The sequence below is a fragment of the Melanotaenia boesemani genome, chromosome 13 (genome assembly GCF_017639745.1).
Source record: "Melanotaenia boesemani isolate fMelBoe1 chromosome 13, fMelBoe1.pri, whole genome shotgun sequence".
Classification (NCBI taxonomy): domain Eukaryota; kingdom Metazoa; phylum Chordata; class Actinopteri; order Atheriniformes; family Melanotaeniidae; genus Melanotaenia; species Melanotaenia boesemani.
Window position 1 is genome coordinate 7,693,749 of NC_055694.1, and position 21,907 is coordinate 7,715,655.

The 21,907-nt window shown below is 39.0% G+C and overlaps 3 protein-coding genes across 5 annotated transcripts; all 3 read left to right on the top strand.

The window, feature by feature from the left end:
- Positions 1 to 332: 332 nt before the first annotated feature.
- LOC121651756 (zinc finger protein 354A-like) lies at positions 333 to 4,294 on the top strand. Of its 2 annotated transcripts, XM_042004164.1 has the most exons (5): positions 333 to 609; positions 726 to 816; positions 1,642 to 1,714; positions 1,751 to 1,816; positions 1,915 to 4,294. In XM_042004164.1, exons 1-5 carry the CDS (start codon positions 414 to 416, stop codon positions 2,986 to 2,988), a joined length of 1,500 nt encoding a protein of 499 aa, XP_041860098.1. In that variant the 5' UTR covers positions 333 to 413; the 3' UTR covers positions 2,989 to 4,294. The 2 variants fall into 2 exon arrangements, with proteins under 2 accessions (XP_041860098.1, XP_041860097.1); XM_042004163.1 differs by having other exon boundaries at positions 1,642 to 1,816.
- Positions 4,295 to 4,411: 117 nt separating this feature from the next.
- LOC121651757 (protein-serine O-palmitoleoyltransferase porcupine-like) lies at positions 4,412 to 11,921 on the top strand. 2 transcript variants are annotated; one of them, XM_042004166.1, is made up of 15 exons: positions 4,412 to 5,207; positions 5,971 to 6,113; positions 6,210 to 6,402; positions 6,545 to 6,588; positions 6,689 to 6,870; positions 6,967 to 7,097; positions 7,197 to 7,217; positions 7,545 to 7,559; positions 7,667 to 7,792; positions 7,883 to 7,983; positions 8,082 to 8,158; positions 8,240 to 8,303; positions 8,509 to 8,594; positions 9,722 to 9,832; positions 10,308 to 11,921. In XM_042004166.1, the coding sequence occupies exons 2-15, from the start codon at positions 5,978 to 5,980 to the stop codon at positions 10,407 to 10,409; spliced, it is 1,389 nt and encodes a 462-aa protein (XP_041860100.1). In that variant the 5' UTR covers positions 4,412 to 5,207; positions 5,971 to 5,977; the 3' UTR covers positions 10,410 to 11,921. The 2 variants fall into 2 exon arrangements, with proteins under 2 accessions (XP_041860100.1, XP_041860099.1); XM_042004165.1 differs by having other exon boundaries at positions 8,082 to 8,303.
- Positions 11,922 to 14,167: 2,246 nt separating this feature from the next.
- On the top strand, positions 14,168 to 20,500 carry wdr13 (WD repeat domain 13). Its single transcript, XM_042004562.1, has 10 exons — positions 14,168 to 14,249; positions 14,771 to 14,858; positions 14,986 to 15,217; positions 15,576 to 15,685; positions 15,924 to 16,054; positions 16,155 to 16,462; positions 18,227 to 18,407; positions 18,541 to 18,682; positions 18,824 to 18,942; positions 19,655 to 20,500. The coding sequence occupies exons 2-10, from the start codon at positions 14,818 to 14,820 to the stop codon at positions 19,837 to 19,839; spliced, it is 1,449 nt and encodes a 482-aa protein (XP_041860496.1). The 5' UTR covers positions 14,168 to 14,249; positions 14,771 to 14,817; the 3' UTR covers positions 19,840 to 20,500.
- The last annotated feature ends 1,407 nt before the right edge of the window (positions 20,501 to 21,907 follow it).

The window sequence follows — 21,907 nt, forward strand, 5'->3', positions numbered from 1 at the left end:
CACACATCAAAAGGTGACATCACACAGATGAATATGACATAAAGGTGGAACAAAGATCAATGATCACCTTCAAAATTGTATGAAATTATTGTGCTGGTTACACTTATTTAATCTATTGTCAGATATGACTTAATCATCACTCAAATCGACATGAACATAATGCATTAATTGACTAACGTGTATGTGCAGCAATAATATGTTTATTTAGTTTTCACTCAGCAATCCGATCGCGTCTGTCTGTTCAGTAGTAGATTTGTTTGGAACTATTAAAGGATTCATATCCCACGTGACCGCTCTTACAGCGAAGTCAACTATGTGACGCAATCAACAAAGTTGCGCGCGCATCTCGTCCTGAGTTTTGTTTCTGTAACTTGCTAAAAGCCTGCTAACGCCGAATCAAAGTTTGAAGCAAAATGTCATGTTGCGTGTCTGGTTGCAAAAATCGCTACTCCCCAAGCAGCAGAACTAAATTTTACACGATACCATCTGGATCTCGACAGTTTCAGGTCCAACGGAGACGTTTATGGATACAAGCAATACAGCGAGCGAACGGCAGCAACATGGAGCTCAGAGGATCTACTCGTATTTGTGGCGATCATTTCATTTCAGGTCAGATACAAAGAACTGGTACCCAGCCCAAACAGCTAGCTGCAGCACTAGTCAAATATATGGAATTAGATGTAAATTTTTAAAGTTACATAAAACGTTGTGTCCGTGTTTTACAGGAGAAGCGACCACGGACCACGACAGACCTGACTATGTCCCTTCTGTGTTTACATGTGCCAAACAAAAACAGAGAAAGAAAAATATGAAACGGTGAGAAATTTAAAGTATAATTTTAGCTGATTTAAATAAATAGCTTCTGCATGGACAGACCAATAATTGTGTTGTAGTGTGTTGTTGTATATTTAGGGAAACACCCTCTCATTTCTGTCCCATTGAGAGAATTGCATAGTTATTGGGCAGCATTTAATATTCTGTTGGGATAAAGTTAGTGAATGCAAGAGACTCGTTAAATTATTTGGTAACTTGAAGCTGTTGGAGTTTGCAGAAGTAAAACATTTGGTCAGTAACCAAACTTATAAACTCTCTTGTAACTGCAGGTTTTTTGTCTTTATTTTTGCCTCTATAAAGCATAGCTCTCTCTTAACACCACAGGTTGTTAAATTTGGAGTTGGTTTCAATTTTTATTTGACATTATGAAGAAAATGTTACAACAAGAGAAACTAGATTTGTGTACATAATCTCTGCTTTGTAAAAAAAAATTCAACTCTTAATGAGAGATTTTATCCACCTGTCTGCAGCAAAACAACTCAACCCAGATTAATGTGTAAAGGTCTTCAGTAAAGGACAATCTGATAATCAACTGATTGAGATTTCTGTGTTACAGCCTGGCCTCCAGTTATATCCTGTAGTTACTTTATCCTGAGCAGAACTAGGGAGCCTCAAACCTGTTTTCCTATTCACATAAATATGTCATAGTGGTTTTGTAAGATATTGCACATGTAGTGTGTACATAAGTCTGTACTCCTCTGGTTGGAAGACCTGCACAAGGGAATGTTGTTATTTCTATATACATACACCAGTTTATTTATCTGATTACATATTAAAATAAATAATTTTTCACAATTATTTTCATAGGTCTTATGGTGGTAGAAAAAGTCTTCCACGTAGAGCTAAGGCACATACAGAGGAAGAAACAACTCCACCTGATTCTGATGGAGCAGGTTCTCCAGCAGACCTTCAGTCCTCTGACATGATGGAAACTGCGGGTAAACTTTCAGTGCAGACTCCATCACCTCCATCTCTGCGAAAGGTAGCAGCCGCCATTATTTTTCTTATGATTTTATACTACATTTCTTCTGAAAATGCTCTTACCATAATAATACTATTCTCTGTGTGTTTGTCTTCTAGAAAATAAGGGGATTGACTGAGGAAGCAGAAAGTAAAACCAACACAATCCAATCACAAACAACATCCAGCCCAAACAAAACATTACCATCACAGACATCAATAGTAAGCATGCAAAAAATGGATAAAAAGAATCCATTTGTGCTCCTAAAGAATGTAATATCACCTGCAGGTGGCTACCAGTGTGAACTGTGCAGTCAGGTCTTTGTCAGTGTGTCGCAGTTTATTAAGCACAAACAAGAGCACGAAGACCAAAAGGCCTTCGTCTCAGGTCAGGCAGATGTAGATGAGTCCCATGTTGTCCCCGAGGATGAGCCTTCCTTTCCGTGTAACATGTGTGATCGATCTTTTACTACAAGTCAGAACCTCAAGCGTCACAAACTGCTCCATGTTAAAGATGGCAGGAAGTGCTTCAAGTGTGGCGTGCTGTTCTGTCGACGTCACAACCACGTTTTATTCCAGCCACAGATTGAGTCTAAAACTGAATCTGGTGAAGAGTCCTCCACCAGTGAGGAACAGAGTGTAGACACTAGTGTGAGCCCAGAAAAGAGTCTTCCAGAAAACCAGGAGCCACAGCAGATGGCAGAAACAGTTGACAACACTCAGAGTTCACAGGACCTCAGTCCGACGCCTTTACCTTCACCTTCACCCCCTGCATTATTACCCGATGTCCCCCCTTTATCCTCATTCACCAGAACTCCTGGCTTGGAGTCAGTGAAACCCTCTCCTATGCCCTGTCCCCCTTCACCAATCCTCAGATTCTCAAATAACCCAAAACACTCATTTAATCTGAATTCAGAAGTGCCTCAGTATCCTTCTTTTTTTATACAACCACATCTCCCCCAACATCCAGAGCTCCCATCCTCACTGAGGATCTTTTCCCCTCAGTACCTCACCTCGGCTTTGCTTGAAGTTCAAAGAAATTACAAATATATTTTGAGCAAACAAAGAACAGTTAAGATTGAAAATGTTGTGAAGGTGGAGCCAAACGAACCAGTTATAATTTCTCCGAAAGCCCAAACCGTAAAGGAAGTCAAAAAAGAGAAAATTGCTTACGACCTAGAGATTGAAATCTGATTCAAGCTGCGGGAAGCATTGTATCATTTAAACAGTCATTCCTGTACTGTAAAAACGATTTAATCCTCTCATCAAACTGATCCTATTGCCTTGGTTGAAATATTTTCGTCTCAGATGAGGACTGGTGCTTTTTGTCATGAAGTGAATAAGTCAGGCTGCCTAACATTTGGGTGTTTTTGATTAATCTTGCAGCAGAGATAGGAGCCTGTTTGGATTATGCAGCAATCACTTAAATTATGTGTTTGTATTGATTTGTCTCCCTCTAGTGTATAAATGTGAATGCTGCAGATGGTCAATAAACTTCTCAGACTGTTTACTGACAGGTCTAACTTGGTTCTGCACACCGATATATTCTGATGTGTCTTTTTGCTCCTCAGTTCTGAAGTTAAAATGTTTCACCTTTTTAAAAGTAGCGAGATTTTTTTTTTTACTGTTTAATCAGTAATACTGTTAAGATGTGTGTATAATGTAAACGATTTAGTTGTAAAACTGCACCAGTTGGCATTTAGACTGCAGGCTGAATATTGTACTTAGTATCATGTGCTGTAACTGATTGGTTTGTGAGCAAATACACTGTACAACAAACAGGAGCAGGAATATTTGCTTTTACTACATCAGGTAAGTGACCACTGAATTAGCTTTTTCCCACCTACCTCAGATAACTGGAAACAGACTGACAATGTTTGCTGTTTTATGTGCCTCAATTTGACGTAATGGGCACAAATATGTACACAATGTATTTAGGATGCACAAGTGTTTTAAACTGGTTTATGTGCAAAATTTCCAGAAATGGTAGAAAGCAGGGTGACTGATTGGGAGACGAAACTGCTATTCAGAAGCTTTTAAGTTTTAATAACTAACACCCAAACTACCAAGCGGTGGCTAAGCACTCTTTCTGTGGTGCTGACACTGATGTTGTGAAAAGAGGCAAGTCAAACATTTAATTGTATTGTACTAGGATGCAGCACACTTGTCGACTCTGAATTGGGTTTTAAAACAGCTGCTTCACTTTTTTTTGTTCATTTTAGGATGACAGTTTTATTAGACTAGACCTTTTTTTTTTTTTTGCTAAGTGGTTACTGCCTTATCATTTAGTCCTTATGGGACTTTACCAGATAACCACAGGAACTTGAAAACCAGAAAACTTTAATTGACCCACCAGTTTATGAAACCATAACCCTGCTTATAACAAATTCATTCTATGATTTTTATTTGAACAGGAAATGGGAGAGATAAGTTGCTCAATGTGTCATAATATGTAATTTGTATGTAACCTATTTTCAAATAAAATGATCCTACTTTGTCAGACTTTTCTAAAATATGGTTTTGTTGCCAAAGCAAAGAGGATTTTCAGGCCACAAACTGCCTCGAGATTTATTGTGGTGGCACTAAGAGGATTGTCACATTGACCTTAAAATATCTGCCTGCTTTTCTTGGACTGTCCTACCATTGTGTCAAAACATGAAGCCTCTAGACTTGTTCTGATTTGACACACAATTCAACTGCACTGAAAATAATAAAAAAAAAACAACAGTGCATTTACAGCATTTATGCTTTTACATTTGGATGGATGTTGATGGGTAATACTTATTTTAATCATTTCTGTTTGTGGTTTAAATTTGACCATTACCTTATATCCTTCTGGATACTGCTGTTAATATGTTAGGAAACTTTTTTAAGGAACTTTGTCAAGTTTCTTTGTTAGTACCGCCACCAAATTATTGATTTATATTTGTTCTTTGCACCCCATTTGATTTTTTAGCGCTCTGTTATTAATTAAGGACATAGTTTATTCAAAGGAAAGGTAGAAATAATATTATTGCTCGCAACCAGGGGTTTTTCCTCTGTGACCTCTTGCAGCACGTCTACATCTCTTGAGTCCCGTCTGCGTCCATCTGCACGCTGTACACGTCTCATTGGTCCGGATGCACCGGTAATGGGGGGCAACGACTCCGATTGGACGCTTTAGCCGTTATGTTATGGCTATGAAAGCTGCGATTGGCTGTTATCGCTGGACCTAAGCGGTAGATTGGTCGATGAGTCCTCGCGTGCCTTCATGGGTTAGTGGTGCTGATGCTGTGACAATGGGAGTCATACAGATATGCATCATCTGGACCGAGTGTGCTTAAGCGGAAACATACACACTTGAGAAATTGTTAAGGGACAGAAAAGCAGCTGGATAAACACCAGGAGGAGCCTCCCGCTCCTGCTCGGAAAGGGTAAGTCTTATCCCAGAAAAACAAACTGACATGCTCCGGGCATCCAGCTTAGCTGTTTCTTATGCGGGGGGCTGGGGGATGTCTTCAAGTACGTTGCTAGCGAGGCTGTAAATCCTACCAGTTCAGTGAAGCAAGGCTAGCAATTCCTGACAGCTTTCATACATTTAAGACGCATTTGCTTTCAAGTTTTCTAGTCACACACACAACACTGAATACACGGTACCGTTAATGCAGTGGTTGAAGGCAGCTGTGAGTCAACTCACCCCCTTGCTGGACTGCATTGCGGAGAAAGCATGCCTTGAAGAAAAGCATCTAATACTCTTTATTCACTACGCTTTGTGCAGCGGTCTAATGACACAATTCTTCATGTTAGTGGGCTGTAGCTTTCCCGTTTTCTCACTGAGGTTTAGTTATACAGAAATAATCATATAGATCCAGTTTGAGATTAGAACAGAAGCGAGAATTATATATTATAAATATATATTTGACTTATAAAAAATGAAATATCTCTTCAGAAATATTGAAACTCTTGCAGCTAATTGCATGGATCTTCATAGATTTGTAGTGAGTCGCTTTGCATGCTGGGACTTGAAGTTTGAAGAATGTGGGGAGCAGCTTGTGTTTTCCTGCTTGTGTGTGAGTTAATGCAGAAAGCAAAGCACGTTTTACTGTGGTAACATTAAATATGCTAACAGTAGCAACATGGGTATATTTTTTGTTGCTGTAAAAATGCAACAAAAATGGCTTCCCTCTGGTTTTTAAGCTTAGTGATGGGAGTGTTCAGCCGACAGAAGTTCTTCCAGGAGCTTGCTCATGGCTGCCTGCTGCCTACTGCTCAGCAGGGCCTGGAGCAGGTATGGCAGCTGCTGGTTATCTGCCTGCTGTGTCGGCTGCTCTGGATGTTGGGTGAGAGTTCAGATATTTTGATGTCATTCACCCATCATGTTGCTTGCATCATTTTAATAACCAGCATTGTATATTTGAACTATCTTCCTCCACCAGGTCTCCCCTCTTTTGTGAAACACCTGGGCACAGTGGCTGGAGGCTTCTACACCCTCTACCTGTTTTTTGAGCTACATATGATCTGGGTGGTCCTTCTCAGTCTTCTCTGCTACCTCTTCCTCTTCCTGTGCCGCCATTCCACCATCCGAGGCACCTTCCTCTCCATCACTGTGCTCATCTACTTGCTCCTGGGGTAAGAGGGACCTCCTCTGATACCTGGCTTGTCAGCACCACCCACCAAATGTGCATTTTAAGTGAACTATCCAAAGACTGTGATGCAGAAGTTGAGCCTTGTAGCGAGATCTAAGAAAATGTATTTTATCTGATTTTATTAGAGAGCTGCATATGATGGATACCACCAACTGGCACAAGATGAGAGGTAGGCCAGTAATCCCCTGCAATATTTGCTTTGTTTTATTATTTATTATCTTGATGGAAAGTTATTATTTTAGTTTTATTAAGGAATCTCTCTCAACAAGGTTCACAGATGGTGGTTGCCATGAAAGCCATCTCTCTGGCCTTTGATTTGGACAGAGGTGTTGTGACCAGTGTCCCCTCACCCATTGAGTTCATGGGCTATATTTACTTTGTGGGTACCGTCATTTTTGGTCCCTGGATCAGCTTTAACAGCTACAAAGAAGCCCTGGAAGGGCGCAAGCTGGTAGGTGTGATGCTCTATCTCATAAGGATGGAAAGGGTGGGGTGAGTTTATCCTGAAACTATCTGCTAACTGTGCATTTCTTGTTTTTCTGCTTAGAGTTTAGCTTGGCTTTTTAAAGTGTCTCTTAGCTGGGTGAAGAGCCAGATCTGCCTTGTTATTTCCAACTGTGTGGCGCCCTATCTCTTCCCTTATTTCATACCTGTTTTTGGAGACAAGCTATTACGGAGGTAGGCAGAACACGATTCCGCTAAATAAATCAAAGTCCCTGTTTATTCTCTTAAATCTTCCCGGTAAGGTAATGGATTTGTTATGCGCTTTGTTTGCAGCAAGAAAAGAAGGAAAATCAGGTATATAAGGCTGTGCTTTGCTTTGCTTCACTGAGCATACCATACGCTGTTGGCATCTCCACACAATATGCACTCTTTTTTTCTGCATGCAGATCCTTTGTTTACCAATGCAAAAGGTTTTACCTACAAGCATGTACCTTCATCGTCATCATCACTCCCCATCTATGTGCAGCTACATATTTACCAGGACACCCTTTTCACCCACTCTTTTACTATTTCATTACCTTGAAAAACTTGGTGAGAAGTAAATCATCACAAGTCAGTAAAGCAGATGTGGAAACATAATGTGTCACTAACGTTGCTCTCTTTGTCCCCTTTGCTCTTTAGAGGTTCGGCGGCAAAGTATGTTCTTCAGTTTTTTTCATAAAACTTAATACAGTTAGATTTTAGCTGAAATGGGATTATCAGAGCCATCTGTCTCCCTTACTGTTCCGATGTTCTTGCATTAGGTGGCTGCTGGCGTATGAGAACACAATGTCTTTCCACTTCAGCAATTATTTTGTCGGCTACTTGAGCGAGACTACTGCTACTCTTGCTGGGGCAGGCTTCACAGAGGAGAAAGAAAACCTCAAATGGTCAGAACTGCATGCAGCAATCAGCATAAAGCATCCCTCACTTGATTCAGGTTTCTAACAGCTTTCCACCCCTTTGCTTTTTATTTTTAGGGATATGAGCGTATCCAAGCCGCTTAATATAGAATTTCCCCGGTCAATGGTGGAGGTGGTAACGTCATGGAATCTGCCCATGTCTCGCTTTCTGCACACCTGTGAGTTCTGATGCTGGGAGGGATGACAGCAGCTGATTTATGATGCCTTCTATAAGCAGACTGTAATTCTTATGGAAGCTGATAATCTCATCTCACAGATGTTTTTAAGAGTGCGCTCAGATTTGGAACGTTCTCGGCCATCATGGTGACCTACACAGCCAGTGCCCTCCTGCACGTGAGCACTTATATTTCTAATACTGCTTTCATGTCAACAAGTGTTTTGTTTAGTTTTGATTCGAATTCTTGCGGATTTCAGGGTTTGAGTTTTCATTTGGGTGCAGTACTCATATCTCTGGGGTTCATTACATACATCGAGCACGGTAAGAGTCTTCCTAATGCTTTTCTTGTTTCCACATTACACACTTTCCATTTAGAGAAAATGCTTAGCTCTGCAGAAATGGTTAATTGCACCCCCTATGACACACTATTTCTGTTCACTGCAGTGCTTGTAATTTTCCCCTCATGTTTGCAAAGGAACTCTTTCTCTGGTCTCTTGTAATGTTTTAGTCTTGCTTTGTGTTTCAGTATTGAGGAAGAGGCTTGCAGTAATTTTTAATGCCTGTATACTGTCAAAAAAGTGTCAGCCAAACTGCAGTCACCAGAACAAAAAGGTAATATTCACCTGTCTCTTCTCTCTTTTTCAAATCTTTGCCACACGTAGTGATGATTAGCAGTTAGCTTTTGATATTTGCATAATGCTAAAAGAAAAGTTCAACAAGGACTAAAGATGAGAAATGTTGAATTTCTCATCTGTGTGCTAAATATTAGCCACGTGCAGGAGATGTTGGCATACCTAAACAGAAAGATTTAAAGCAGCCAGGGTTGTTTTAGCACCTGCAAAGCACTCTCAATTAACACCTTGCACCCTGTTTGTTTAATCAACAAAAAGTTAATTCGTTTGCAAAAATGAATGTGTGGAAACTGTACATTTTTGTTTTAGGGTGAGATTATTTGCTGAAATATACCTCAGCTGGTTATCAGAACTCTCTGGAGTGTTTCTCTTTGGTACAAGTTACTTCTTCAATCAAATTCATCTTTTCATCCAACTCAACTTGAAGTTTGAGCCATAAAAAAAACTCTCATAGGCTTAAAAATATCTTTTTTTTTCAGCCGATTTCATGCAGAGATAGAAATTAATTCCCAAAATACCCCTGTCTTCTTTTTTTTTTTTTTTTTTTTTTTTTACTTTTTTTAACTTTATTTTCTTCTACCAGCTTTATTTGTGCAAATGGTTGCTAGAAATTCCTCTCAGATCATGATCTGCTCAAACTGACACCACTTTTGGTGTCAGAAACTATTCCGACAACTATTGTTTTCATCTGCATGAACAAAATTATGAAAATCAAATCTCTGTTTTATTATAACAACATACAAGGTAACATTGGGAACCAGAAAGCTGTGTATTTATTGGGGTGCTAAAGAGGATCAGACACCACCTTTTTAATGTCAACACAGGTGCTGCAGTTAAAATACAGCAGCATCATTCGTCTGCCTTACATTGACTGCTGATATATTCGCTGAAAAGAAGCCCAAGGAAGAAAAGACAATTCTCTTTCACAGATCAGAATATCAGGAAGAGAAAAATAATGATTTATCCCAACAACAAGCAGTCTGCATAAAGCAGAATACATCACTGTTCTTATCAGGGTTCAGGCATTGATAAACTGGTACTTCGTAGTTCAGCCACGACTTGGTATGAAACCGACTTCCCTAACATAATGCTGTTTCTACTCTGCAGGGGTTATGTGTGTATATGATTAACATAGCATTCAGTGCTTTGGCAATACTTCACTTGGCATACCTGGGCTCTGTGTTCAACTCCAGCGTGGACTACATGGAAGACGATGAGGTAAGATGAGAGTATATTTATCCACAGAGGAAATCCGTTCTTTGCAGCAGAACCACAAAGTCTGCAAGGAGGGAATCAGATAAAAGCATTGCAAAATAACAGAAAGAGCAAAATCACAGGTGAAATTTCACTTTCAGAATCTATAGGTTTTATTTAACTACCACACCGATGCCATATTTAGGAATTTTTAAGGAAGGTGTGCAAATGTAAAAAGTTCAGTGGTGTTTTTTGGAGCAGGATCGGATTCATTGAGTTACTCTTTTGTATCAGTTCCCATGTTTAGAAGCTCCTTGGTGTCTATTTTCATACAATTGTGCATAAAGCGTACAACTCTTTATGTGATTTAGGAATATATGAAATACCTTCTAGCAATGCCATCTTTCCTTTGGTATTTATAGTTAACTGATTTGTTGGTTTGTGTGATGGGTGTTTTTTTCTTCAGAGTGTAGCATGTTATGCATACTGTCCCCTACAGGATGATATTACCCATCATACCATTCAGAAGTGGTCAGAACTGAGCTGGACCAGCCACTGGGTCACGTTTGGATGCTGGATATTGTACCGCCTCATTCTCTAAAAACAAGAGATGAAGAAGTAAAGGAAGCAATACTGAGATGTGAAGTAGGTTTTTTCACTTCTACACTGTGACATTATCCTGCATCAGACCGAAAAGAAGATTTTCAACCTGCGTACAACAATAAACCAGCATGCGGTGCTCAGGGTGCACCACGTGCTGGCTGGGTAATCTGTGATTCTAACCTGCTGGGAACTAGTTTTCATATCTGTAGAAAGATAGTTTCTTTTTCTCCGTATCGCATCCTTTTTATCTGAGCCACAGTTGTCGAGCACTCCTGCCGTGACGGCGTCTTACTGTGGGACACAATCAATAACTGTCAGCACGGTGGAGATTGGCTGCTCCTTTTTGCAGACGTTTGATAGAACTCAGGAGGCAGGTGTCCTCCAGATGTTATATCCCTTCGCCTTAACTGCTCTATAGTCAAACTTTAAGGTTTGAGGGATAAGGCTGGTGACATTCTGTAATCTTATAGCCAGCAAATTCACTTTATCAACCAAGATCAATGATGCAGCTGTTTGTTTCTTATTAATGTGGGATTTCCCTGACCTGTCACTTTCTTTCAAACTGAATAACAGGAAATTGACCTCGATAGTTACTTTGCCCTCTTCTTCAGCGTGCTTTAATTTCTTCAGAAGGCCAAAATTAGTTCTTAAAACAGAGGCTGGGATTCTTAGCAGAATGCGACTTGGACTTTTCTTCACACTAGTTTGTTCATTTGGAGCTATTTTTTTTTAATAAGGACATGCTTCTTTTTAACCGAATTTGCTGGCAATAAAATTTATATAGACATTTGTAAGACTTGTCCTGGAACAGTGCTTGTCTCTTGAGCATGTGGATGATAAAGATTTTTCCTTATGAATGAAAAGAGCACAGGGTATGGTTATGAGGCAGCAATTTTAGCGTTATCAGTCATTATTTCTTCCTTTAGTGAGTTTTAGATGATATTTTTTTTATGTGGAATATCCTGATGGTGTTTGAATTTTTGTTTTGTGGCAATGTTGACAATTTCCTTATAATTAAAATATCTAATTTGTATTCCAAACACTTTTCCTCTCCAACACTGAAATTAAAAATAGTAGAATCAGGGTATTTGACATGTATTACTGTATAGCAAAGATATTTAAATTCCTCTTTCAATTTTGTACACAGCTTTAAAAAGTAAAAACATCCAACATGCTACATGAACTATTTCTCTTCTAGATTTTTACTACGCAGATGTGATTTTTGACAACCTGATGCAAGGATATGAGCACCTGCGTGAGATTTCGATTGCGCTCTTTAAGAGCAGAACATCAAACGATTTGCTTCTTGACCAAGATGTGGTGTTAGAATAGAGCTTCAGCATCAGTTCATGTGCTTGGTCTGTGCAGACGTGCAGTAATACCACTAAATCCAACAAAAATTGTAAATACCTTTCAGATGTTTGCTTTAGGTCAAAATTTTGTCCCTGTAAATGTGAAGGCATCGATACACCTGTGATATTTTTTATAAAATTTTACATGAAAGCTTGAATTGTGTTTTTGTCTGATTCACTGGGTGTTATTTTGAGGTAGTGGGAGAAGTGAGAAAATCAAGGAAAAATCCACATTCAGATTGCTGTAATAAATAGTTCTTTATTTGAATCATTATTTACAAAAAGAATATATGCACTGTCTGACAGTGATGGTATGAGGGCGGGTTTGGGAGGAGTTGCTAGAGTTTGATTGTTTGTTGCTCAGAGCAGTAGTCTGGTCTAGCTTAGATCCTTTTTTCTAAGCATCCATTAAGCCAGAGTGGACAGTGCGGGCCAGATAGAAAAGGGTAGAGAAGAACATCATAACAACAGATGGTGATGGATGAAGATCAGCTTTGTTTTCTACCTCTGTAAGAGGTGAGCAGATGATGTATCGCAGGGCCACAAAGCAGCAAGTTCTAGAGGAAAAGTGCGGAGGGGGGACATTCAGCCGTATCTTCCCCGAGGACCTCCATTTTTACGACGGCAGGACCCCAGCAGTGTCTCCAAAGCCATCTTCACGAATGCCTGGAAGTTATTGCTTCTCTCCCTTCGGCTGTCCTGCGAGAGGATAAAACACACCTTTGACACCTTTACTGGGGACAGCAATCCCAGCACTTCATTTCCATGTCGGGGACTTCTGGAAGATATATTCAGCTGATATAAATGCTTACCTCCTTGCTTTTTGCTGTCATCTCCTTTCTGATCACCTTTCTTCGGCTGCTCTTTAGGACTCTGAGGTTGCTATGAAAAAAAGACAAACATAAATAAAGCAAAATTTGGAAAACACAACTTACTGAAAGATGAAAATTATTAATGGTACAGTTCTAACATTCCTACCTTGGTAGCTGACTTCTTGTCCGATTTATTACCTGAAAATGTAATCACATGTAGGTCAAACATTTTTCATCTTAACATCTATCTTATTTGTCTTCATTAATCATGTATTTATTTTTATATTTTTAACTTAACTTATTTCTAACAACTACTTTGTTGTAATGAATTTGTGCTGCATGTTACTTACCTTTCGTTCCTGGCATTTTGGCTGTGCTCCAGAGTCAATACTCTTTTTTTTGGGAAAGTACAGTGCTTAATGTGCCGTTCAACTCGACATTTATGGCCAGTGCTGGTGAATGGTTCTGTCACTGGGGCCCCTTCGAGAAAGAGCACCATGAACAAGCAAAGAGCCCAGTCAGCTGAGCAGGTCTCTGCTGAGCAAGGCGAAACCTCAAAGCTGACCTTGTAATACTGCCATTGTGAACTCACTGGAACTGTGCATTCAACTATTGGACATGACAAGAAAGCGATTTCATCATTATACAGAAGAAGTGGCTGTGTGATATGTTTGTTTTACTTAATGCCATCTCGGTCCTGGATCACACTTTCTCACATTGATCTGGATAAAAAGAAGATTTTGCCCTTAGAAAAACATAAATAAGAAATAATATGACTACACAGTATAGGACCTTGCACTGGAATAGTGGAGGGATTTAGCACGTATTATAAGGGGATAGATATCCCTGTCTTTGTTGTGGTAAAATAAAAAACTATTTCTGATAATGACTATATATATATATATATATATATATATATATATATATATATATATATATATATATATATATATATATATATATGTATATATGTAAGTAGCCTGAAGTCCCAATGACATAATAATAATAATAATAATAATAATAATAATAATAATGATAATAATAATAATAATAATAATAATAATAATAATAATAATAATAAGGATACACACCATGCACCTAAATTGTGAGTGACTACAAAACTGCTGAACTTAAAAAAAATCCTTTAATTCTCTGCATTAAAATTGTCACAACATTATAAGAGAGATTTTAAGAGAACGTTTGTGGGACTATTTTTGCGTTTTGTACCTTGATCTGTCTGCTAATATAAGGTACATTGCTTTAAGAGGACTGAGTTTGTAATAATTCCATAATAATAATAGTAATAATAATAATAATAATAATAATAAAATCACATTAGGTTTCTTTTCTTGTAAAACTGCAGGTAAGATTAGTACTAAATTATTAGTAATGACTGGCTGCATTTCAGTGTAATCAGACACGAGCCTAATAATTTGAATATAAACAAAGGTAATGGTATGATCCATTAATGGTGTAACTTTTTATTAAGGCACTGTATCCCCAAAAAGTGTTTGTACTGTAATGTAATTTAATGGGATCTGACTGTGGTCATAATTTATTAACTGTAAACGCTTCCCCGAGGTTCACGCAACCCAGCAGCACGCAGTGAGAGGGTGGGTCACGCGAGTCATGTGACATGACAGGAAACGCAAGGATGGAGAAAAGCTAAGGAAGGCAAGTGTTTTTTAAACCTTTTACTCCGTGTTGTTTCGATATATTACCACAGTTTGTGAATCATACGCATCTAATTCAATTTTTTAAATGTTATACTATCAATTGATATCCAGTAATAGGTGGGATACTGTGTTGTGTTGTTTTGTTTTTAGCGAGGAAGGATGTTGTGGCTAACTTGCTAGCTAATGCTAGTCAGCTTTGCGACTGTCAAGTAGATTCGTCTGCTCTGGGTGTTGCTGGAAAAATACCATCGCCAGTCATTTTGTCGCATTTTTAAAACTTTTTTTAAAGGTTTAGTTGTAGTATTATTTACTGATAGGAAATATGAACATAAAAACCTTGCCTAATAACAATGCCCAGTGGTCCTTTAGATTGTTCATCATCACCTGATTCAGTGCTAAAGATGGAGGGTGGGATGATATCTGTTTTATTAATGTGACATCTACGTTTGCCCAGGTGTATACTCATACTGAGCATAAAGAGATAATTTAATGAGTGGTGGATGTCTTGCATTTTGCTAGGACGTTGCCTTGGAAGTGGCTTCCTCTTTACCCAGAGTGCTTGTGGTATGGCAGCAGTTTGGCAGCAGGTTTTGGCAGTGGATGCAAGGTGAGACCCAGTCACACTGCTGGCTTTTATAGTCAAAACTGATGAAGAAGCTATTCAGATGTGTAATTGATTGTATGGATTGTTTGTGAATTATTGTGTGTGCTGTGTCACTTCTTTCCTTCTGCAGGTACAATGCTTACCGCACGCCTACCTTCCCACAGTTCCGAACTCAATACATCCGTCGACGCAGCCAGCTGCTCAGAGAGAACGCCAAGTGTGGCTTTGAACCAGGGCTGCGCAGGCAGTACCTGAGGCTGCGCAGTCAGCTGTTGGCCCTGCGCTACGGGCCCCTGTCTGAGCAGAGCAGCTTCAGGGCCAGCAGTGTGCGCAGCTCCCGCACCACACTGGACCGCATGGAGGTCAGACTCAAAGAAACAGAAAGGATAGGGAAAGTAGAAAAGGGAGAGTAGGCAGAGGTGTCTGTACTGATTTGGATTATTTGAAATGTCTCAAAGCTGGAGAGAATGACGAGGCAAATAGGAGCCCAGCAACATTTTGGTTGCCCTTCTTATTAAACTGAGCAGCTTGGTTGAAATGGCTGGCATTGCCCACATAAGTGGACAGTATCATTAACTTAAAAATGCATGGCAAATTTAATAAGTTTAAAATATAGATAAATGGCTGTTGGAAGCTTATTTGACGGCCCATTTCTGCTTCACCTTTAATCACGCCTTTGAGGTTTTTTTTTTCTCTTTTGTGGTTTCTCTCATCTGTCAGGACTTTGAGGAGGACCCTCGTGCTCAAGGAGCTCGTGGCCACCGTCGGTCTGTTAGCAGAGGCTCCTACCAACTACAGGCCCAGATGAACAGAGCTGTCTATGATGAGAGGTAAAAGGAAGAGCACAAAACTCCTCTTTTTTCATCTAGCGTCTTATCTTATTGCCTGAATTCTTATTGATGAATTTTGCCAATGTGGTGCAGTGCTTTGCAAGATATACTGACTGTAATTCTGGTATGAATGCATCCAGTAAGGATCAGATCTCTTATATTGAGTTTTCAGCTGCAGAAGAAGGTTGTGAAATATTCATTTTATGTTCATGTGGTGGTTTTTTTTTCTTACTTACAGGCCTCCGGGCAGTTTGGTGCCCACCTCTGTGGCAGAGGCCAGTCGTGCTATGGCAGGGGACACAACCCTGAGTGAAAATTATGCTTTTGCTGGCATGCACCACATTTTCGACCAGCACGTTGACTCTGCTGGTATGTAATTGAATTTGTACTATATTTGTTATAATCATTTATGTAAATTTCACACTGAACATAAACATAATTTAGTCTTCTTCCTATTGTTTTTTTTAAGTTCCACGGTTACAGTTTGCCAATGATGACAAGCACCTCCTTGCTTGCTGCTCTTTGGATGGCACCCTGTCCATTATGACGTTGTCCCCACCTCCTCCGAGTGTGAAGGTGACTCTGAAAGGGCATGGCGGTCCCGTCACAGACTTTGCCTGGTCTCTGAGCAATGACATAATTGTGTCAACATCATTAGATGGGACTCTGCGCATTTGGAACACCGAGGATGGTCGGTGCATCCGAGAAGTCAGAGACCCAGAATCTAGTGAACTGCTCTGCTGCACCTTCCAGCCCATGAATAATAACCTTACTGTGGTGCGTCCCTTTTAAATCATTTATCATGTTTGTAGTACTGATTTTTGTTCTACCACAAAAAGCAAGAGTGGTAACAGCTTAGACCTTAATGTAAGACTAGAACAATATAGAGGTATTTCTGTCTGATTGCCTCTTGTATTTATCAGATTTTTCATAAAGTTATTTGCCTGTTCATCTTAATTGCACGATTCATGAGTGAGGCTGTCAGCTTTGGTCTCTCTGAAATGATCTCAAACAACAATAGATATGTTTGAGCAAAAGTCTTCAGTTGGATGTCGACTGTAATACTCTCAGTAATGCTGAGATTATTGTAGTCGGCAGTTATTGATCATTTGAATCTTTTTCTAAACATACAAATCTTCAACAAACATGTTTCATAGCTGTATGCATTACTCTCATCATTGATATGAGTCTATTTACAGTTGTGTCAATATCTCTCAGTCACTAAACATTTAAATATTCTAGTTTCAGAAAGGCCTGTGATGATATTTATGTTATTTATTCATTGGACACTAACAAAATCCTCCGTGATGTTATACAATACTGTGTCCTGCACTGTACCTCTTGTCCAGTCTATAGTCCGGATAGGCCAAACCACCCCATCTAACACCCCTTCTTTGAAATGAGCGTGTATAGATAATCCATGGTTTGATGTTTTGTTGTCACCGCTGCTCTCATTTTACCTGGCTATTTTGAACTAATGGAAAAAAAGTGCCACTTTGCATGTGAAAGATGGAGTGTTGTGGCATTGCTGTGTCAGCATTTTAAAATTGGCAGCCCTCCTCTTGTTGTTGTTTTGTTTAATCTAGAAGTGACCATATTCACAGAAGAGGGTAGAGCTGTAGTGGGATACTTGATCCAGACTGAACAGAAATATTTATCTGAGATGAGTAATATTTACATGAATATAAAATTTATTTTCATAATGACCCCACTGCACAGATCATGGTGACTGAATTTGATGTAAGTCACTTTAATGGCTTTTGTTATGATGTAGTAAACCTTTTTGAATGGCGATCTTTTGGGGTCATGGATATTTCTTAACCAGCACACTGTTACACTCATTAAAATATTCTTTAAGGTTCTTCTGCATTGGCTTTACTTTTAAAAAGTTGATGGCTGCATCCATTGTAAACAGTAAACTCTGGAAAATGCAAATTATTTTAAAATCTCTTAGTTCATCGTCATGTGATCAGTAACATAAAATAGTCTTAAAATGACTTTTTTTTTTCCTTACTGTGATAAACAGTTGTAGACTCTTTTTCTCAAGTTATCAACGTTTACTTTGTGTCAAGTATGAGGGGCATTTCAAATAAAAATAAATAACTGTCCCGTCATGTATCTGTTACCAGACCGCTGATTGTTTTTAAAGCAACACTTTCACTATTTTGCTCAGACTTAAATTCAAAGATGATTTTCTAACGATTGTCAGAGGATGTAGAACCTTGTCTTGCTTTAACCCAGAAACCTCAAATGAACTGCAGGTTCTATCATCTCTTGTGTTTGTAACACACTATAAAAGTGATCATAACTGTTTGATCCTATTCCAAATGTTTTCTTCTTTTTGTGAGCGACATGTACCAACAGAACGGCGCATGTCAAGGAACTAATCTCCAGTTAGAAGCCTTTTACTCTGAATAATGCATGAATGTATACACGGTGCAGATGCTGATTAAAATTTCAGAGTTAAATGTCAGCTTTTGTAACCAAAACTGCTGCCCTGTGGAAATGATGAAGGTCTTCACTCCTGATCCTGTGTTCCAGGTGGGAAACAGCAAGCACCACCTGCAGGTGGTTAACATCTCCACTGGGAAGAAGGTGAAGGGGGGCTCCAGTAAGCTGACAGGCCGCGTGCTGTCTCTCTCCTTTGATGCTCCGGGGAGGATCCTTTGGGCTGGTGATGACAGGGGGAGTATTTTCTCCTTCCTCTTTGACATGGCAACAGGTACAGTCAGGGCAGAATGCCCACTGACTACATTGCAAATTATTATCAGTTTGTCACTGTATAATGAGAGAGGACACAGTTAATGTGTGTCTCTGGTGGTTCTGCTTCACCACTCCCGCCCCCATCCCCACAGGGAAGCTAACCAAAGCCAAGCGCCTGGTGGTGAGTGAAGGCAGCTCCATCTGCAGCATATCTGCTCGGTCCTGGATTAGCCGGGAGGCCAGAGACCCCTCCCTTTTGGTCAATGCCTGTGTTAATAAGCTGCTGCTGTACAGGTCAGTATCTTGTGTATTAATAGACTGTTTAGTCTCCTCTGTCCATCTAAACATTCAAGCCTGTAAAATCTTCATTTAATGTGTTTATGATAATTTGTTGTTGCATTAAATTAATCAGTTATACCACCGTCCCATTGGCAGGGTGGTAGATAATGAAGGTACACTACAGCTGAAGAGAAGCTTCCCCATCCAGCATGGATCTCAACACGTTCATAGCATCTTCTGCCCCCTCATGTCTTTCAGACAGGGGGCTTGTGTTGGTAAGAAATCTTAGCATTTTTACTATGGTCGCTTTGTGTTCCTGCTGTGATATCTGAATAGAAAATTAGACCACAGTGTATTGCTTGCTGCAGGCTATACAATGTGGGGAAAGAAACGTAGGCAAAAATAACCTACTGCTGCTTCTGGATTGGGGCAGGGGGGTTCTAATTAACAATCTTTCAGCAACAAAGCAACCTATTTTCTTTACAGTAAATTGGTAACAACAGACAAGTAAACAATTGAACTTCTGTACCTCAGAGCTACTTCTCATTTGACTTTCATCACTTTTAATTATTCCTCTGAGTTAACAGTTTTTTAATGGAGGCTTGTCAGTGTTTGAATATAGTTTGTCTCCAAATTGACTGAAAAATCTTGTCCTTGACAGTCCTTTAAATAAAAAACTCCAATGCGTGGCTGTGTGAATAGTCAGGGATCGGTTTTTTCAGTCCAAAATAGCAGTCTTTGATGTTAGCGTGAATCCACTAATGGACTATTTGGTGTCTTGTGCCCTAAAAAGAGACATTTAAAATAAAAAATTGCCTCATATTTTTATTGAATCTCTCTCTTGTTCCAATAATCATTATGTTCTTTGAGACGTTTTGGAGGAAGCATGAACTGCTGACACTGATTTTCTTTAATGAACCCTCAATTATTTCTCTAGTTGTTTTCACCTTTTAACATCTTTTTGGGGTTTCCTCCATATCGTCTCAGTAACTGGCAGCGAGGATGCCTGTGTCTACTTCTTCGACGTTGAGCGCAACACCAAGGCCATTGTGAACAAGCTACAGGGTCACGGGGGACCAGTTTTGGATGTGAGCTTCAACTGTGACGAGAGTTTGCTGGCATCTGCGGATTCCACCGGCATGGTCATCATCTGGAGGCGTGAGCAGAAGTGACTGATCCGTCAACAGAGAGCTTCCATCCACTGTGTATAAAAGGCCTGCTGCTTTTTAACCGTCCAATAACAAGCTGTAGATTTTCACTGGAATGTAAGGGGCTGCATCAGATGTTTAATGTAATAATACTAAAGTGCAATCAAACAGAACAGCATCCTGTGCAGGTGAAAGGGATGTCTAAGAAATTCATTGGGTGGGAGGTGGGCCGGTATATGTGTCAGTACTCCTACACCTGCTGCTGAGAAATGGTTTATTGGTAAAGAAAGAGCACTACTACCATGCATGTGTCATGGCTCACCTCCAGCTTGTGTGGATGTGACTGAATTCATGTGAAGAGGATGCAGCATAATCTTACTGAAAAAAAAACAACACTTGTATCACACTGATGTTCCCTCTGGCATAGATCTAGTTCACTATTTATGTAACTGTTATTCAAGCAGTGTGATCAAACGTATTAAAACAGCCTTGTTTGCTCTCAGTTGCCTGTTTGCATATTGACATGTGCATGAAACTGAAATCAGAATCAGTCAGTAGGAATATCAAACCAATCTACACAAAAAGTGTGTTTATAAGTATGTGTTTGTACTTATTTGTATGTGTGTACTCAGTTAATGCTGGTTGCTTATAAGTTATTTAACACACAATAAACTAGTGTTGTTGTCATTTTTCTTTGTTTGCTTTGTAACTAAATTGATTTGAAGATGCTGGTTTCAGAAGTTTAGGTAGTCGGTTGCTGTGTGGGTTTTAAATATATCCTTCTTGTTCCCACTGCATCACTTGTCCACTGTCACATTTGGTGTTGGACAGTACATCTAACATTGTTAAATTATGTTTTGAATTACTTTTTCTGACATTGCAGAGCTTATTCTATTTGCAATCTTAATGAATTAAGGGTTCATTAATATATTATCATTTTATTGCACTCTAGTCCCTTCCTTCCTTCCTTGGTACCATGGTCCTCAAAAGATGATTACTGACTTCTATGATCCCATTTTATTCCACCATATGTTACCAAAGTGTGACACTAGATTTGACCGAAGCATTTAGACTGATATCTTGGAGAGAAATTTGCTGTAATTATTTAATACAGTGGATAGCTTTCATCACTTTGGTGATCCTGCTCATCCTTGCCATCTCAATCTAATGAGACCCAGTTGAGCCTCTTTTTCATTTATAAAACTTGAATTACTAAAGGCATAATAAAATATTTATCTAACTTCACAGTTATTTTCATTCCTTTTTCTGATTAGAAAAGAATAAATGACAGAGAAATCTCAAATATTAGAGCTATGAGGGAATTATTTATCAAGTTACAGTTGCTTTACAACATATGGGTCAAATGTAATTTTCTATGTTATTACTTAACAATTTTATGGTGTTTGTAGTATTTTGCTCCTGAGGAAAGATTGACAAGGCTGTCTGATTAGTGTGGCATATTTCTTTAGTTAAATATGCTCACAGGTTAAAATTTTCTGATTATTTACAATCATGAATGACAACTTTTAAAAAAACATAAGCCTGAAACATTCTAAATGTTCAATTTACACTGAAATACATTAATAAACCTTGTAGGTGATCATCATTCTAAACATTTGTAGTTTTATAAATCCACATAAATTTGATTATTATTATGACTCAAAGTTTTTTTTATTTAATTTTCAAGGCTAGTGAGGGATTTTATTTTTTACCTCTTTGTGGAAGGAAAAGTACGATGAATGGGCATTGTATGGGGAGGTTGGAACATGACAGTTTGGAATGGGCAGGACACCTGCTTATTAAAGCAGAAATGCATAAAGCTCATAGGAAATGTTTACCATCACTATCCAAAAAGATCTGAAAATAGACAAATCCATTATCATTTAAAAGGATGTCAGATATTTATAAAACCAAGATTCAGAACAAAAGTGTTAGAGAAAATGTGTTTCTCTGTCAGTTTATGGAACAGTCTGGATAAAGAAAATAATGCAGTAAAAATCAAATATGTTTAAAAAATATTAAAGATGGAATGATGAAAGAATATAATGTAAATGGTGAAGCTGTTTTGCTCTGTGGTGACGTGAATGTAGTA

What these genes read in the sequence shown, in the direction of transcription:
- wdr13 (XM_042004562.1), top strand. Translation starts at nt 14,818, where the DNA reads ATGGCAGCAGTTTGGCAGCAGGTTTTGGCAGTGGATGCAAG. An exon ending in CCAGCACGTTGACTCTGCTG is followed by an intron (nt 16,055 to 16,154) that starts GTATGTAATTGA and finishes GTTTTTTTTAAG; the next exon opens with TTCCACGGTTACAGTTTGCC. An exon ending in CCTCTTTGACATGGCAACAG is followed by an intron (nt 18,408 to 18,540) that starts GTACAGTCAGGG and finishes CCATCCCCACAG; the next exon opens with GGAAGCTAACCAAAGCCAAG.
- LOC121651756 (XM_042004163.1), top strand. Translation starts at nt 414, where the DNA reads ATGTCATGTTGCGTGTCTGGTTGCAAAAATCGCTACTCCCCAAGCAGC. An exon ending in TGGCGATCATTTCATTTCAG is followed by an intron (nt 610 to 725) that starts GTCAGATACAAA and finishes CGTGTTTTACAG; the next exon opens with GAGAAGCGACCACGGACCAC. An exon ending in CACCTCCATCTCTGCGAAAG is followed by an intron (nt 1,817 to 1,914) that starts GTAGCAGCCGCC and finishes TTTGTCTTCTAG; the next exon opens with AAAATAAGGGGATTGACTGA.
- LOC121651757 (XM_042004165.1), top strand. Translation starts at nt 5,978, where the DNA reads ATGGGAGTGTTCAGCCGACAGAAGTTCTTCCAGGAGCTTGCTCATGGC. An exon ending in CTCATCTACTTGCTCCTGGG is followed by an intron (nt 6,403 to 6,544) that starts GTAAGAGGGACC and finishes TGATTTTATTAG; the next exon opens with AGAGCTGCATATGATGGATA. An exon ending in CCCTGGAAGGGCGCAAGCTG is followed by an intron (nt 6,871 to 6,966) that starts GTAGGTGTGATG and finishes TTTTCTGCTTAG; the next exon opens with AGTTTAGCTTGGCTTTTTAA.